Raw genomic sequence first — 16688 nt, forward strand, 5'->3', positions numbered from 1 at the left:
TGGGAGCGAAACCAATCGTGAGTGCAGGCCTTGCCCGGTGGCCCCGCCTCCTCGCGCCCGCCGTGGGGAGCCTTTGAAAAAGTTCTGAGGTGCACCGGGGTTCCTTGTCCCCAGGCGGGCGGGCGGGCGGGCGGGTACGGCTCGCCCCGGCGGGAGGCCCTGGAGCCGTGGGGGCGGGGCTGGCTTGTGGCGAGAGCGAGGGTTCGGGTGCTGGCGGCGCTTGCCGAGGGCGAACGGGAGCCAGGCCGGGCCAGGGCTCCGGCTACGGGCGCAGCTCCGGGTCCCGGAGCGATGGGGCGGGCGGGCGCGCGCCTGAGTCACCTGAGCGCGCTGTTGCCGCCGCAGCGCAGCGACTGCTCGCCTTCGGGTGTTGGGGTCGTAAGTTCATTTTCTCATTCCAACAAAGGGGTAATGTCAGGCTCTCCTGCAGCACCTGTGTCCCCTGGTGTGAGTCCGTGCCGATCTATGTGTGTGTTCCCCGCCTCCCCTCACGGGTGTCCTGATCTGCCTGCCCGTCCCCGGGCCAGGGCGAGGGCAGAGGTAGCCGCTGTGGTCGCTTCAGTCACAAAACCGGTTACTAGAGGTTGTGCCTGGGCTTCTGTGCAGCTGCAGCGGTAGGTGGTGTGTGTGCAAAACCAGGAACCACCCGAATGCTCGAGGCAGAGTGTGCAGGTCGTAGGATAAGTGGTTAAGTAATACAGCTGGTAGCCTGAGAGACGCTGGAGTCTTCGAAGGTCTGATTTTTTCCTCCTCCTGCCTAACGAGGATTTTGTAGAAGGGGCGGTAAAGTTTCCATCTTCTGAAGACGTCGAGGCCTGTGTGTCTCCAAAAGTTGTAGCATTTTTGCATTATTAAAAAATCGTTTTTAATTTGCCTAAACTTCTGGCACGATAAATGCTAGGAATATTGCCTAATAATACGTGTGAAACAGCTATGTGCTTGCACATATGTATGGGTTAGGAAAACACATGTACAGAGCTGAATACCATTCTGTGGAGTTTTGTCGAGTAGAATGGAATGACCAAAAAAAAGGGACAAATGCAAATAGCTGAGTGTTAGGGGAGAAGGATTCGTAGTGGTAGTGTAATCTTAATCTGCTGTGTAAAATAAATTTACAGCTTATCTGAAATAATCAGATAGATACTCTTTAAGCAGGAGTCTCAATAAATACAATTTGCCTAAGTGAAAGTGAATATACCACAGTTGTTGCTGCCTTGGTCCCATGGTATTTTTGTTCACTTTTGGAATAAAATAATATTTACATTGTAGTTCTTGTTTTCATATGCTTAGCTTTGGCCTCTGGTTTCTTTTACGCTGTTGGCTAAATTAAAGAATTCTTTATTAACTGTGTTAGTTTAATAAATTGTTACACAGAATATTATGAGATGGGTTTGACTAGTTTGACCATCTTGAGTCTTGCGTGCTAAATTATGTTTCCAGCTCTTCAGTCTTTCTGTGGCCATCCTGCTCCTTTAACACCGGTCACAAATCCTGGGTCACCAGAACTGAATGTTGTGTTCTCGCAGTGTGTGTTCTAGGGCTAAATACTTACTGTGATTACTATTTTTTTTTAGGCATCCAAAGATAACCTTATTTCTTTCCAGTTCAGTATAGCATGAGGAGTTCTTGTTCAGTTCACCACCAAGTAATTTCCAGTTTTCTTATGTCCCAGAAACCTCTGCCCTATAAGCATTGCTGACTATTCTGTTCTTACTGGCATGACCTCATACATGGTCAAATATGAGGAGATACAATTTAACATAACTGCTTTCAGAGTGGTAATATAATTTAACGTGACAGAGACTTATATGGGAAATCTCGTATCACTTTAGATTTTATATATCTATTTTTACATATATATATATATATACACACACACACGTGTGTGCACCCTTTGCTGTTCTTTAGCAAGGAGTGAGTGCAATTGTTTGCACAGTCATATTCCAAGCATCTTTAAAATTTTTTTTGTTTGCCTTGTAGATTTGGGAGCATGGCTGCTAAGAAACTAAGAAGAGCAAGGTTGTCTCAGGAGCTGTGTGAAAGGCTGAGTCGCCATCAGATCACTACCTGTCAGGTGAAAGGATTATTTTATGTTTGGGGGTGGTGATGGGTGGGTGTTTTAGGGGGTTGGGTGAGTTTTTGGAGGGGGAGGAGTTTTAATACATGTACCGTTTACTTTTTTGTAGTTTAATTTACAGGGAGCTTTACTTTCTGTAAAGTAGGGGGCGTTTCAGGCTACATCTGGCCTGCTGCCTTGTTAAAAAATACAGCTTTAAAATGATATATGCCTGGCTAAAACATTTAAACTTGTATGTACTTAGTACCTTCCTTTCTAAAGAACCTGAAGATGCTTTATTTTAGCAGGGCTGTGCAGCTACTACTTATATGGAGTAAGACATCCATTTGTGAACACTTCACAAAACCACATTTTACTACATAATCTAGTGTGTGAATGTGCTGTGGTGTTACACTGTCAGTTATGGGTTGATCCACCAGTACATTCTGAAGTTGTTCTTAGGAATGCTCACCTAAAGAGAGCCAAGGGGCCCTATATGTTTAAGCATGATAAATATAGGATCCAGCCCTATGATTGCAATGTAGAAGATGTGGTGTAATTTGAATGTTTTTCAGGTGGTAGAGACTTTTGTGGGCAAAAACGTGGTACCTTGTTGCAATTCCATCGCACAGTTCTTAAATGTTTGGTCCTTTGACTCCATGTCCTTTAAAATATGAGTACAGTTTCCTTTAATATACTGGCATCAAAGAAAGGTAGGAGAGGTATAGCATAATAGTGTGGCACAGTTGGTAAACCTGTGGAATGTATACTAGTTGTGTATAAATTGCATCAGTCTAGTCCCCAGTCTTGATTTCTAGGATGAGCTCTCTGACCTGTCCTATCATCCTTCAGGACTTTTTATGTCTTTCCCTCTTGGAGCTAATGAAAGTGACGGGACAGAGCTACTATGATGTGCAGAAACTTCTTCGCAAAGTCAGCCAAGCTTGTGCTCCCAAAATGCAGACAGTAAGTGTACATGTGTTGATTCTGTTTTTAATACAGTATCCAGGAAAAAGCTCAACAGTGTCACTCATCTTTTCACCTGGGAGGTTTGTGGTGTCACAGTTTGATTGCACAATGAAATAATACTTTTATTATTAAATTTAGATCTCTGAGGCACTTTAGTTTGATGCAGTGACTTTTATTAGGCATTACAGCCTAAAGAGATTGCTCAGGCTTGCAGAATTGGTTCTGAGTGCAATAGGGAAATACGGCATTCTCTCTTGGAGTCCAGCATATGAAAATTGCTTCTACTTTGGACCCTGCAACTAAAAAAAAAATAAAATTGTTTAATAGAAGCCAAGAATAAGAATTTCACTATAAATTGGTTTTAGGCATAAAATTGGTGCCAAGAAATTAAGTTTTCCTGAAAATAACTTATTGAGGACCTTTTCCATCCATGTAAATGAGCTGTACTCTGATTTAGGCTACAGGTCACCTAACTGGGGAGAGTGCAAGAAGGAAACAGATGTTAGCTGCAGTGCAGTGGCTAGATTTTATTTTCTTGTTTGAATTCAGGTAGAAAGATGTCCAAAATGGTGTCTTTTTAGAACAGAGAGGACATGGACATTTCTGACCTGTGTCAATGCAGCCTGCTTTTTTTTCTGAAAAAAATAAGCCGTGTCAAAGTTTATTATGTGTAATTGGCATAGTAAGTGTAGCAGTAACTCTGTAAAACTTTAAATTCACAAACTTACTGCATTAGTGATATGCAGAATTAATATGGCTTATACCAAATGGATTTAAAACTAGCTAATTAATACCTTTCCATAAATAACTGTTAATAATCATCAATAAATTGAAGACAGATGGAAGTTTTAAGTAAGAGTTCTAGCATTTGCTTTTGCCTGTCATCCACACATCACTATTCAATCAAATTTCTGGAATAAAATATTTCTTTGCCAAGAAGCTTGGCAGATACTGAAGTTTGTCAGACAGCAGGTGTCAAGGACTTTGTCAGAGTCAGACGATGGATGACCAGATACGTAAATGCATACAATACAGTGCTGTACTTCCAGAAGCAGAGGATGTTAGCTATTTTTAAGGGATGTGGATTGAATCTTTGCAAACACAGGATTTGAAATGGTCTTGAGGTCAGAGTGACTAATGTAGCATCATGACTGATATAGCACAAACATTTGACAATATCTTTGGGTAAAAAAAAAAAAAAATTAGATAATAGCAGTTATAAATAAGGGGAAAATACTGTCCAGATATGACATGAGAAGCACTGGCAGCAAAACTTGAGAGTATGCCAAGATACACAGTAAAACCTTCTAATTTCTGGAAAACTTGCCTTCCAGTGTGAAGTACAGAGTGAAGCCTACGACGCTTATCAGAGAGGAAGTTAGTTAAGGAGTAACTTGATCACATTATACGCTGAGTAGAAAAAGATAATTATGTTAGAGGTCTCTAGAGTCTAGCTGAACAAAAAGCTGAATGAGATACAGTGTCTGGAAGATAAGTTCAAAAATAAATCCCTGAAATGGGAAGCAATAAGAAAAATCTTTAGAAACTAACATAAGTTACCATTGGAAAAGATTCATTCACTTGAACTCTGATTTAACAATTGAATTACTTTTTTTAACTGAAAGACAGTCTGGTTCAACTGTAATTTTGTGGCTTAAATACTGAAATCGCTGGGTAAGATTTTAGAGTCCATGTTAGGCAGGAAAGCTAGACTTGAATATTGTTTGTTTCCATCGTCTACAGCGTTTGTTTCCTGTCTACAGGGTTTAGGTCCTGTCAGAGGTTAATCAAAAAATGATTAAATTATGTTGCAAATACTTCTTTGTTAGTACATGTATTCAGCCTTAAAGTGAATCTGAGCATAAACTCCAATCCCGTATGGGTGAGGTAAAGTTCATTGTTTTTTGTATTGGCCTGTTCTGTGTCTTGAAGCTTTTTTTTCCCCCTATATTTTGCCTCAATAGAATTGAAGAACAGAGAAGGTCTGAATGAATTTCAAATATTATTCTAATATGCTACCTGTCATAACATAGGGAAGAACTGTAGCATAAAAAGGAAGGTATAAGCTATCTTATCGTAGCCTGCTGGTAGAACTAGCTGGAAATTTTTGTGAGGAACTTCAGCAAAAAATGCTCACCTGTTGGTCCAACAAGTATGGACTAAAACATCTAGGATTCAATGGTGTGGTCACTTAGTTACTGATTATTCCTGTGGAGATGCTTCCGTAGTACACCACATTCCCAGCAGACTGTCTGAAGGCTGGGATAAATCTGATGCCTGTATTTCTCTTGGGCATAGAGAAATCGAGTTTTCTGGAATGGTAGTCGTGGCAGGTTATGGTGGTACTCTGTGACAGGGTTTCAAGAATCTCGTTTGTTGGCCCAGGAGTCTGAAACCTCTCAGAACTCTTAACTATAGCAACAGCCTTTAGATCTTGGACTGTTACTTTTAAAATCAAACTTCTGATGTTCAGGATGATCAGTGGTTGAGGCATGTGTCAGTTTTAGCGGATGTCTGCAAGGTGTGAGCAAGACCTGATTCTTTGGGAAATGTCATGTTTTGGTGTTTCCAGATTAGCATTTCCATTTTGTTATTTCTTCGTCTGGTTTAAATTCATTCCCCAAATGAAAATAATTCTTACGAACTAGATTCTGATCTTGGTCTAGTTTGCTAGTCAGTGGAGGAACTAGGAATTCAACTGTTTTCAGTTCTGATCTCTCCTGTCTTCTTGACTAGTCTTCCTCACAAAAGTGGAAAATTATGAATGGCTACAGGATTAGGCCAGGCTTGTTCAAAGACTTGGGAATCTTTACCAAACCTTTCCTTGAACCCATGTAGTTTCAAATTGGTAACGAATGTTGGCCAGAAACTTCTTGGTTTTAGGTTTCATGTGAGTGTTCTGCATTGGTCACTAGCCATACATATAGTGTTTCCCTATTTAAAAATTGGGAGTTTTATGGGTTGAAAGCAAGCCTTGTTGAACAGGCATAGCAAAACTTTTGAAACATCATTATTAAAGGCTTATTATCATTAACATTGTGGCGAGGGAGATACAGCAAACTTCTAAATTTACTCTGTCAGCTATAAATGGGTTGTGAATACGAGGAAGGGTGATGAGCTAAGAGAAGACTATAGCTGAAGGTAAGAATAGTTTGCTCATTGGGAAGCGTTAAGTCATTCCAGGTTGATGAAAGCAAATGCAAGAACTTTGCTATTTCCACGGGGGAAAAAAGGGATTTTCTGATGTGTGATTGTTTTCTTTTGCTGTTTTCCCCTCCTTTTTTAGGCTTATGAAATGAAACTGAGGAAGTCTGTCAATCCCTCTTCAGCCTTTTTGTCTACCACGCTGCATAGTTTGGATAAAGTCTTGCATGGTGGAGTGCCCTGTGGTTCCCTCACAGAGGTAACTTGTTTAATATAGTTTGCTGCAGTTGCATATCACACCTAGAAGTCAAAAGTCACAGATAGGTTGGACCGTCTTGTGTCAGGTGCTTTAAACACAAACTACACAAAAAAATTGGATAAGTGCTTTTTTATTTTTAATTGGTAGAGGCTGCACTTTTGTGTATGTTGTTTGTGTGTTTTTTTGGGTTTGTTCCCCTCCCCCTCCCCCCCCCCCCCGCATGTCAGGTAAGTAAGAAAATGCAGGAATTAAAAATGTGGTGATCCTATTTTCCTTTAAAAAAGTGAATTCAGTGAATTCTCCCAGGAAATTTGGGAGAATTGTTGGCTGGATTTTACAGTGGGAAAGTTGCAGTGTGGTTTCATGGTCAGAGTGCAAAGTGCTGAATCAGGAATCTCTCCTTTTAATACTGACTCACTCTGACTTTACCATGTAATTAGTTTTTATGGAGGTACAATAAGCAATTAGGACAAAAGTGTGAAGCATATAGGCATGAGAATGACTTTACAGAGCTTTTATATATAAATGTAACTAATATATGCAATAAATATGTATGCATTCTTTTAAAAAAAAGACTGTAATTAAGGCCTGTATTATATGCACATACACATACACATTTGCAACACTACAAATTGTGTATCTACCTATAAATCTATAACTCTGTCATTCTCTGGCTTTTGGATGCAATGCTACTTTTTGCTTAGAATTTTCTTTTAGGAACAAGGGAACACTTCATCTTCTAGTACCTGGATTTCTCTATGGCCTCGCAGAATGTGATAACTTGCATAGTTTCTATAATCTGGAATGACAGGATTTGTGTAGATGTTCATAGGTGTCATTGAGTATTACAAAAATACAAAGATGCAATCTCTGGCTTTGGAATTTGCTGAGCTACAAATGGAGGCGGAGAAACTTATATATTGGAGGGAGTATCAATAGGTGAGCCCTGTTCTTATGCTATTACCCTAGCCATCTGTTGTTGGCCCTTTGTAGAGACAGAATCCAGACCTAGATAGACACTGGTTTTATGCAGTGTGGCCATACTTGCCTTTTTACAGTAAAGTTCTGAATTCAGCTGTGCACTTGAAATGAGTGGAAAACTCTTGAAAAGAGTGTGCCTCATGCTCTGAATTGAGGCAAGTTGAGACCATTTTTTTCCTTAAACTCTTTAACGGTCCTTACCAAGTGCTTTTTCTTTGTCTACTGTGGCAGGCTGCCACAGCAGAAGAGTAGAATTGAGAAGTTAGGAAAATCTTACTGTGAGGAAAATAGTTTTTTTTCCCACACCCTATAATCAAACTAGATTTGTTTTGATCTCAGCTAGAAATCACTTATGAAATCTGATAGTGACTTAAAACACATTAACACTGAGGTTAGACTATAAAAGTTTCTGCTCTAGCAAATTTATGTAATGAGGGGATATTACTTTTTAAAGATTGTGAGTATTTCTTTTTATATATGATGTACAGGAATATACACGGTTCAGGTCTTTATAAAACTGTTTAAGAAAGCATCCATGAATTTACATTGATCTGTCAGAATTACTATTTTCTTCATATTTAGTCCTAGCTTTGTTACCAATTTACTATAAGAAAATCAGATTGGAAAAACTTCACCTTGAGATAAATACTGCTAGTCTTTAAATTCTGAGAGAAAAGACTACCTAACCTGTGCTTCATTGAAGAAGAAAGAAGTGTTCTTATATGTAGCAGTGGGATATGCAGGGTCCTGAGATTGTAACTGTTCTTCTGCTGTTGAAGGATAGTATCTTCAGCAGGAGATGAGTTCTTGGTTCCTAAAAATATTTTTCTCAGCAAAGCAGTGGCCACACTAGGTTTAGTTTGACTCTTTTTCTTTTGGGTATTGTTTGTGCAGTCAACTGATGAAATAACACAGCCCATGTTTGAAAAGAAATGATGCTCGCTTGTGGCTAGTATCCGGCTTTCCGGGGTTTTCATCTGGTCCACTAAGTTTTCCTCAGTGGAGATGGAGGATGGCTGTTCACATGCTGCTTAAACTTCTGAATTGTGCTTCTTTAGTTGAAATGTAGAGCCACTGCTGCACAGGTAGAAATGTAGGAGAGAGATGTGTCTTTTCCTGTGATATGCTGACTTTAACACGTCCTTGAGCCTGTGACTGGCTCATGAGTGGTGCCCAAAACAAAGGATGTCATCCTCCTATAGGTTAACCCAGATAACAGAGTCTATTTTGCTTCCTTTCCTGTGGCTTGGCAATTCTGAGTAAATGATAGCCAGAGTGTAAAAGTTTGCATTAAGGGATCCTGGAATATTTTTTTCCTAATTAAAAAAAAGAAGTGACTGTGATCCTTTTGGGTTGGAAGAGCCACAGAGTTAATTTACAAGGCTGCTAATAATAATGTTGTGAATGTTTTTGTGTTTTTTCTTAATCCTAAGCATAGCTGTAAGTCAGCTATCAGTGCAGTCTATCTGATGGGTTCTTCCCTGAAGACCAGGTAGAGTGGCTCTGGAGCACTGATAGACTTTTAAGCTTGCTGATTGCCATGTTCTTGGCATTGCTCCAGAGGGAGATCCAGGAACAGCAGCGGTTGACATGCTGGGAGTTTTACTGGAGTTCAGCTAATCTTTGACTTCTAAGTTTTGTGGGTTTTGGGTTTGGTTTTTTTAATTATTTGAAAGGAAATTCTGCAAGCAGTTGATATTAAAACATGATTGTCAAATAACATACTCCTGACATGGTATAAAATAATGCTTTTCAGGAAATAAATGCAAATGCTTTATTTTCCAGAGCTATGTATTTTGTAATCCTTCTCAGCTTGGTTGATAATCACAGTATTAAATTTAAAAATATTTTTTTAATGAATCCTTAAAACATTCATTTCTTTAGCTATGAGAAAATCTGGGAAACTGTTGCTAAACTCTAGTTTAAGAATAATCATACTCCATATGTATCAATGTATTTAAAGGTACTTGGGTGAAATTAATATACTCAGTGATAGGCTGAACTTTTACCTGATTGTAAATGAAAAGCACTATGCTAGAAAAGATGTTGCACTTTAAGTTTTCTTCTGAAAAAAACTTTGAATGTTAAGTTTCTTCTAACATATTTTGCTTAAAAATAAAAGATCTGTCGAATGCAGTTATCTTCAGTAGGTGATGTCGCTAAATGACTGAGATGTTGAAGTCCGTACAAGACATCTAGTGGATGAGACCAGAACTGCAAGCATTATGTCCTTCCACTAGTGGCTTGGTCTGGTTGCACCCTCATGCCTGATTGACAATACTGATACATTGATACATAATAACTATTTAATCAGAAATATTATAGAGAGAACTAGATAGATTCCAGAAATTAGATGACTAACATAAGAGATTAGAGGTGTCTAAAGTGTACTGCTTTTTATTTTCCTTTTAGGTACTAAATGTGGAAAGCATGTATTAGGGGTTTCTCAGCAAATGTAAAGGCAGAGAACAATTAACTATGCAGAAACTAAGTTTTTCATTTAAAGCCTGGTTCTGCAGATTTTGGAAAAGCATTTTTGCAAGAGTCATGAGATCTGAAGTAGTTTCAAAGGCTGGCAGCACTGCAAGTGTTCTTCAGCATGATTGTTAGATGAAATTTTAGTAGAAAGCTATCAAGTGTCTGCTGCTGCTGCTTTGAAGCTGTACAGCAGCTTGCAAATACTTGCAGGTCATGTTCTTTTTGGATTCAAGTGGTTTTGGAACGTAATAATTTTAATTTGCTCTTTTGCAACTTACTGGAGCATAGCTGACCAGCAGATTGCCCTTCAGTATTTTTGTTATTAGGCAGATATTCTGAGAGAAGTTCTCTTCAAAAGTATGTTGTGTGCAGCATTTATTTCCTGACTGATGTGGCTAACTCGTTGTCTTCCTGTTACTTTACCCATCAGTGAGGGTGGTTGGAAACTTGGACTTTGAATACATGAACCACAGGGTTAAGACTTGTGGTAGTGTCTTCTACAGCCAAAGCTGCTTGCTTTTTGAGTGCCAGAGGGATTTGATTTGTGTTACACTGTCTCAGACCATTTTTTCCCAAACCACTATTAGGTTTTAAGTTGGAAATTAAATCACAGCTGAAATTTTGTGGTCAGATGTCAGAGCTTTTAGCCAACTCCTCTGAGGAAAAATTAATGACTTTGTGAATATTGAAGAGTTTAATCCCCTGGTAGCTGAAGAAGAATTAGCTCCTTGTGACTTCATCCAAACCCTACGGATGTGCCAGAGAAAATAATATATAGCTTATTGAAATATAAAAGTATATTTTATTAGGCAGAGATAAATTAAGAACTGTTGTAGTCTTCACATTTATATCTGGGTGGACTTGATTTTTTTTTTTTTCCCCCACCAGAGCAAATTTAGAGTAAAACAAATGAAGCAATCTTTTTGCAGACATTGGATTTAAATTATATTAGAGGAATTTTTAGGTTTTCTTAAAGTAAGATTGTATTGTTCAAAACACTTGCTGAACCAGTGGTATGTACAGTAAAATGTGGTTGTTCTTTAAAATTGTTCACTGTGGATTATTTAAAATCCTATTTTAATGCCCTTTAAAGGAATGCTTATAAAAGATGAAGTATTGTTGTCTTTGGGAATAGACATTCTGTCTTGCTCCATTGGCTTGCTTGCTTGTACTGCAAGATTCCCTGTCTTTCTCCAAGATGATGTTTATGTCCTCAGACATTTTTACAGCATCTCTGCTAAATTAGCTCCTGCATCAGCCACTGAAATAAATGTTGATTCCAATGCACCTCCCAGGTGGCAAGGCTGAAACTACAAACGTTTTTATGAGGTCTCCTCACAGTTGTCCAAACATTTTAATTTAACAACTGGATTGATGCCCTCCCGTCATTCATTTCAAGTAATCTTTTTAAGTAGAAACAGCAGATTAGATTCCTTGGTATCACAGTCTAAAGAATGTGTGTTATCTCTGCAATTTTTATATATGCTTTGAGTTCATATTAAAATCTGGCAGCTATTGTTGATATGATACTTTGTAATTTAAGTACAATGGATGGAGGACAGATAATTGCATAAATATGACTGATTCCTTATAAGTAATTCACTAAATGCAGTGTGTGCTTCTAAACAAAAATAATCTAATGCTTCTCTTGCATTAAATCTTGAAGTAGTTTGACTGATATGGCGTGGTTTTCAGGCCTTGTTTAAAGACAGAAGTGATTAAAGGGATTTTAACCCTCAGTGCACTGTCCCTCAGTGTTTCCCTGTAAATTTTCTGTGCTTCAAGTCATGCTGCTGCTGCTTAAAACCATAGCAATACTGTAGTATCTTGTGGCGAAAGGGTATTTGTACTTAAAAACAATCTATTGTGCATTTAGGTGGTGTAGGTTTCTACACCATTCTGGTGTAGCTTTCTTTTTTAATTTAAAACAACAGTTCAGTATTCAAGCCTTTGTTTTGGCAGTACTAGGTGTTTTGAGGAGGTATGGTTTATTTTGCAGTTTAACTTCTCTGGAGAGCCTTTTATCTTGCATTATTATTTAGTCTCTACTAGCATAAGAATGAACCCATCACTCTGTTTTTAGTGCCTAAAGTCACTTCAACTTTTTATTTGCTGTTTTTCAGCCCTCTTAGTATTTAAAATGTCATCTTCTCACTTCCCAGAAGCAGTGACAATGGGATATTGTATTTAAAGACCCAGTGTAGTAGTAATGAATGTATGATTATCTGAACACAGAGCCCAGTGTTCATTTGCAATCTCTACAAGATCTGCAGTGGATAAAAAAAAAAGCACCCTGCTGTCTCTAATGAAAAAATCTTGCTCTCAGAAACTGGGGATTCCATCAAACAGTGTATACTTTTGATCCTTGTGGTTTTTCTCTTGGATCAAAGTCATACTGGAACCATTTCACACAAGTGGAGTGTGCTCTTTTTGAATACCGCTTAACCGCAGTAGGCTTTCAGTAAGCACAGGTGAAAGCTTAAAATTGGCAAGCTCATCTGGATCACTAAATGGTGCTCATGTTGAAATATGGTAATAGGGAGTTAACAATGACAAAACACATGCTGCACAGCAGAGTGTAGTCTCTGGGGCAGATAAAAAAAAAATCTGTCTTTTATATAAATGTGGTTCATATTGAACATTCAGTCTTTACAGGATACAAGCTATCCTACGTGATTTCCAAGTGAGACCTGGTTGTAACCAAGGTCCTAAGCAGTTATTTACAGCTGCAAACTCATGAGCTCTGAACTTTGTTTTCAGCTGTGAAGGGCATTGATGTCATGTGAATGTCAACTGTGAATCTTCTAAGTTTGGTCTATTTTAGAAGGTAGCACAGAGAAGAAGATGGAAGAGACCTAGGTGTGGCTCTAAGGAAGATCTTGTAAGAGGAAGGGGAGAGTAGGGGGCCTCAAATATGAGACGTAACAAAGGATGTCAAAGAATTAAAGTACAAGCATAATGCTGTGTCTGAAGAACTGTTTATTCTTCAGTGGATGAGTTTGACTGCAAGGCACAGATCCAAGAGTAACTGCAAGTTGTTCTTTGTGGGCTGCATTCTGTCTTTATGTGCCTGTCTCCTTTGGTAACTGGAAGAGCAGAATTTGAGGAGTTCTGGCTGATGGGTCTTAATTAAAAGTAGAATTGGGGTGAAATGAATGTGACATCTCTTTTTTTTTTTTTTTATGTTACTGATCTTTTTTCTTTCAGATAACTAGCCCACCGGGTTGTGGCAAAACTCAGTTTTGTATTATGATGAGTGTTCTGGCTACACTACCTGTAAGCATGGGAGGACTAGATGGGGCTGTTATATACATTGATACAGAGTCTGCATTCAGTGCTGAAAGGTAAGACGCAGAATTCTAAAATACACATTCAACTTCTTTAGCACCTTTTATCTTGGAGCCTTTGATTATTTACTGAGCAATAATTAAACATTTATAAAATACCTGTGGTAGTTATTAAGCATTCATCTGATACATGCAGTTATTCCATAGATGATGAAATTACATTGAAATTAATGGTTTTCTCATCTTCCTAATTTGTATGATGTTGCAGATTCTAACTGTGACATAATGAGGTGGATGGCATGCTCTCTAATTTATAAATGGCTTTAACAGTATTGTACGTGAAATCTTTCTTTGCAGTTTAGTTTGTGGAGTTAGCAGGAAGGTTTTGAGGGTGTAAAGGCTCAGCATTTTGAGTACAAAGGAAACGGAGGTTTTTCTGTGAACAGTAGGACTGACATAGATGGTTTTCCTTCAGATTTCTGTCCTATTTCTGCTGAGTGGGGCTCCCTGCCCTTCTTCTGCACTTCCGATTTACTTCTGCAGTAACCTCTCATCTCTCCTATATCCTTAGTGGCCATGCAGTACTATATTCCCTTACCTGTATAACATCTCTGGTTCTTCTAATATCTCCTGCTTTGCCCACACAACCGAAACTGCTCAGTGATGCTCTTACAGTATCTTCTAACTGCTGAATGGACAGCCAACACTATATGCTGTATCTGTTTGAGAGTTACAGATGCATGCACGCGTTGGTTACCACTCTTACTGTGTTAACTGACTGATTAACTGTTGAAATAATTCTGCAGTGTTTCATTAAAGGTAGCTTTCATTTACTTAGGTACCAACTTTTCTAAACCATGAGCAATTTGATGTTTTTGAGATTTCTATTTGTTGCTGTTGTTTGGAATTGGTGTTCAAAAGTTATTAAGGGTCTGGGGAAGGACAGGAATTACAGTAGTCTCATCCTTGTTTGTGTAGAAAAATAAGCAGAAAAAGGTTCGTTGAAATAATTTATATATTTCAGATGACTTAGTAGTTATACCCATGGCCTGAATCTGTATCAAAGCAAATGTATTTGCATTGTTTAACCATTTGAAGCTGTCATGGATGAGAAGGTGTGGTGTCTAACCCTGTTTTTGTCAAGTTAATTTCACAAAAGTTTGAATTACTTTAAACCAGAAGTGTAATATATCAAAATAAAAAAGCTTCAAGCAATGGCTCTGCAAAGTATGGTGCTCCTTTCTTAGATACCACTTAATTTTTTTTTAAGGCCACTGAAATGTAGGTAGTAAAAAAGAGTGGGACCTAACAGGTGAGTTAAGACTTGCTGCTTAGAAGTGAATGCTAAAGAAAAAGAAAACAGGTGAATGTGAAAATGAAACTGCTGAAAATAGAGTAGAAAGTAGAAGAGAAATGATAAAAATAACATTATTACTAAGATGAGAATATGTATTAAATTATATTTAGTATTGCTCAGTTGGAAATGATAGCTAAACACCGTTTCAGAAGACAAGCTATATCTTACACTTTCTGTGTTGCAACCTCTAAGGAGCAGCACCCGCAGAGTGAGGGAAGTGATTATCTCCGTCTCCTTGGTACCTGTTAGACTACATCTAGATCCTGTGTCCCATTTTGGGCTCTCAGTTTGAGAAAGACGTGACAAACTGCAGAGAGTTCAGCAGGGGACTACCAAGATGGTTGGGGCTGGAGTACTTGCCCTTAGTGGAGAGACTGAGGGCTTGCTCAGTCTAGAGGAGAGAAGGCACTGTGGGGGGATCTGACAGCAGCCTTCCCCTGCCAATGAGGAGGCCATCAAGAAGATGGCACAGTGGTACATGGCAGGGAGACAGCAGGCATACACTGAAATCCATTTCTGTACTGATATATGGAGAAACTTTTTCACCGTAAGGACAGTCAGGAATTGTAAAAGGTTGCCTAGAGAGGTTGTGCTGCCTGCATCCTTGGAGGCTTTCAAAGTATGACTAGATAAAGCCTCGGACTAATCTGAATTTTCTTATGATTCTATAATCCTGTATTATTAATAGATGGCAAGTAGAGGAGATTTTGTTTTTGTTGTTGCTCTAAACACTTCGGATAAGAGGGCAAATATTCATTTAATAGCAACTTATTTTAAAGGCATTAATGGAGACATTTAGCTGGCACTATTTTTATTTAAAACTCAAAAGTCTCTATCAGAAAGCCTGGAAGAAGTGTTTGTATCCCTGCTGCTTTTTAGGGCCGAGACCTGATAAATTGTAGCTGTCATACTGGCTGTAATGCCATGCTGCTTCTAGACGGATACTGCATAAAGCTGGCTAAATTTATTTCTTTTGCTAAAAGGCACTTCCCTCTTGTCATTCTGCCTGGCAGGTTTTACTTCAGGGCAGGGAGCTTTTTCCTTGCACAGACTTTCGTAATTTTATTACTTACTCTCTCAGATGACAGTTTAGTTCAATCTAGTAGCAATGCTGAGAAGAGTGATCAGAATTGAGACTGATCTTCTAAGATATGCCACTGTTTTCTGTAATTTATGTATTTTTTTCCTCTCATATAAGAGAAAGCAGTAACAGTGCAGATGGTGTCCCTCATTCAGTTTTGTCAGAACATGGACACTAGGACAGGTAGATGGAATGGCCATAGTAAGTCTGGAAATCAAAATTGTTGTCTCCAGTTTTGTAGCAATCAAACTCTAGCCAGCTATTAACTGAAAACATACCAGACTTATTTAGAAAGTCTGAAAATAATTTGCTTGATTTGCTTTTTTTTCTCTAGTCATACTTTCTGCTTGTGAAAAACACTGGATACAAATTTCTGTGAACCAAAGCTGAGAACAAGCAGGGATTTTCCACCCCTTGGGCCTCAGCGCTGATTGCAGAGAACATGTTCTGTGCAGTTTTTGGGTCTCATCATGACAAATGGGATTTAGATGCTAAAGAAATTTGAACCTGCATGGAGCTCTGTGAATAGCACTGCGATCTCAGCAGATTTTGGCATGTCATTTTCAGTCAGTCAGTTATGATGTTCTTTGTGATATGCATGCCCATTAGGAAGTGTACTGAAATCTCATTTCATGCTGATCATTGAATGGCAGATCACTGTTGCCCAGGTGGTCTACATGATTAATTATGCAACTGAAAAGACAAGATTCTGTCCCTGGAAGTTCTGCAGGACAAGTTTAGATATAATAAGTAATGTATCTAATGAATGAAATTCAGGCTATTGTAATGAAATTGCTTGCTCAGGACAGGTATGTTAATGTTCAAACTCAGTGTTTCTATTTTTAAGCCAAAAAAAATGATTTAAAATAATTTTTCTAAAATAGCTTTAACATTTTGGGTTTCAATGAAAAAGGCCTAAATAAAAAGCATCAAGATAACCAATAAGTTGTGCCCATGGATAGCACCCACTAGATGCCACTCTTCTCAAGCTATAGACAGTGGGATATGTCTGCTTAAAATACAAACAATTAAGTATTTTTTCTGTTATTAAAAAAAATCTTCATTGTGGAAAAAAA

The 16688-nt window shown here is 38.5% G+C and overlaps 1 protein-coding gene across 1 annotated transcript in view; it reads left to right on the forward strand.

The window, feature by feature from the left end:
- Positions 1-1990: 1990 nt before the first annotated feature.
- Positions 1991-16688, forward strand: part of RAD51B (RAD51 paralog B) — a gene marked incomplete at its 5' end in the record, with an annotated part of 429021 nt that continues 414323 nt past the window's right edge. Inside the window, 4 exon segments of the mRNA XM_082000471.1 lie at positions 1991-2074; positions 2909-3022; positions 6312-6428; positions 13095-13231. Coding sequence (XP_081856597.1) covers positions 1991-2074; positions 2909-3022; positions 6312-6428; positions 13095-13231 — 452 coding nt within the window.

Source organism: Phaethon aethereus, assembly GCF_964289735.1.
Source record: "Phaethon aethereus genome assembly, chromosome: 5".
NCBI lineage: Eukaryota > Metazoa > Chordata > Aves > Phaethontiformes > Phaethontidae > Phaethon > Phaethon aethereus.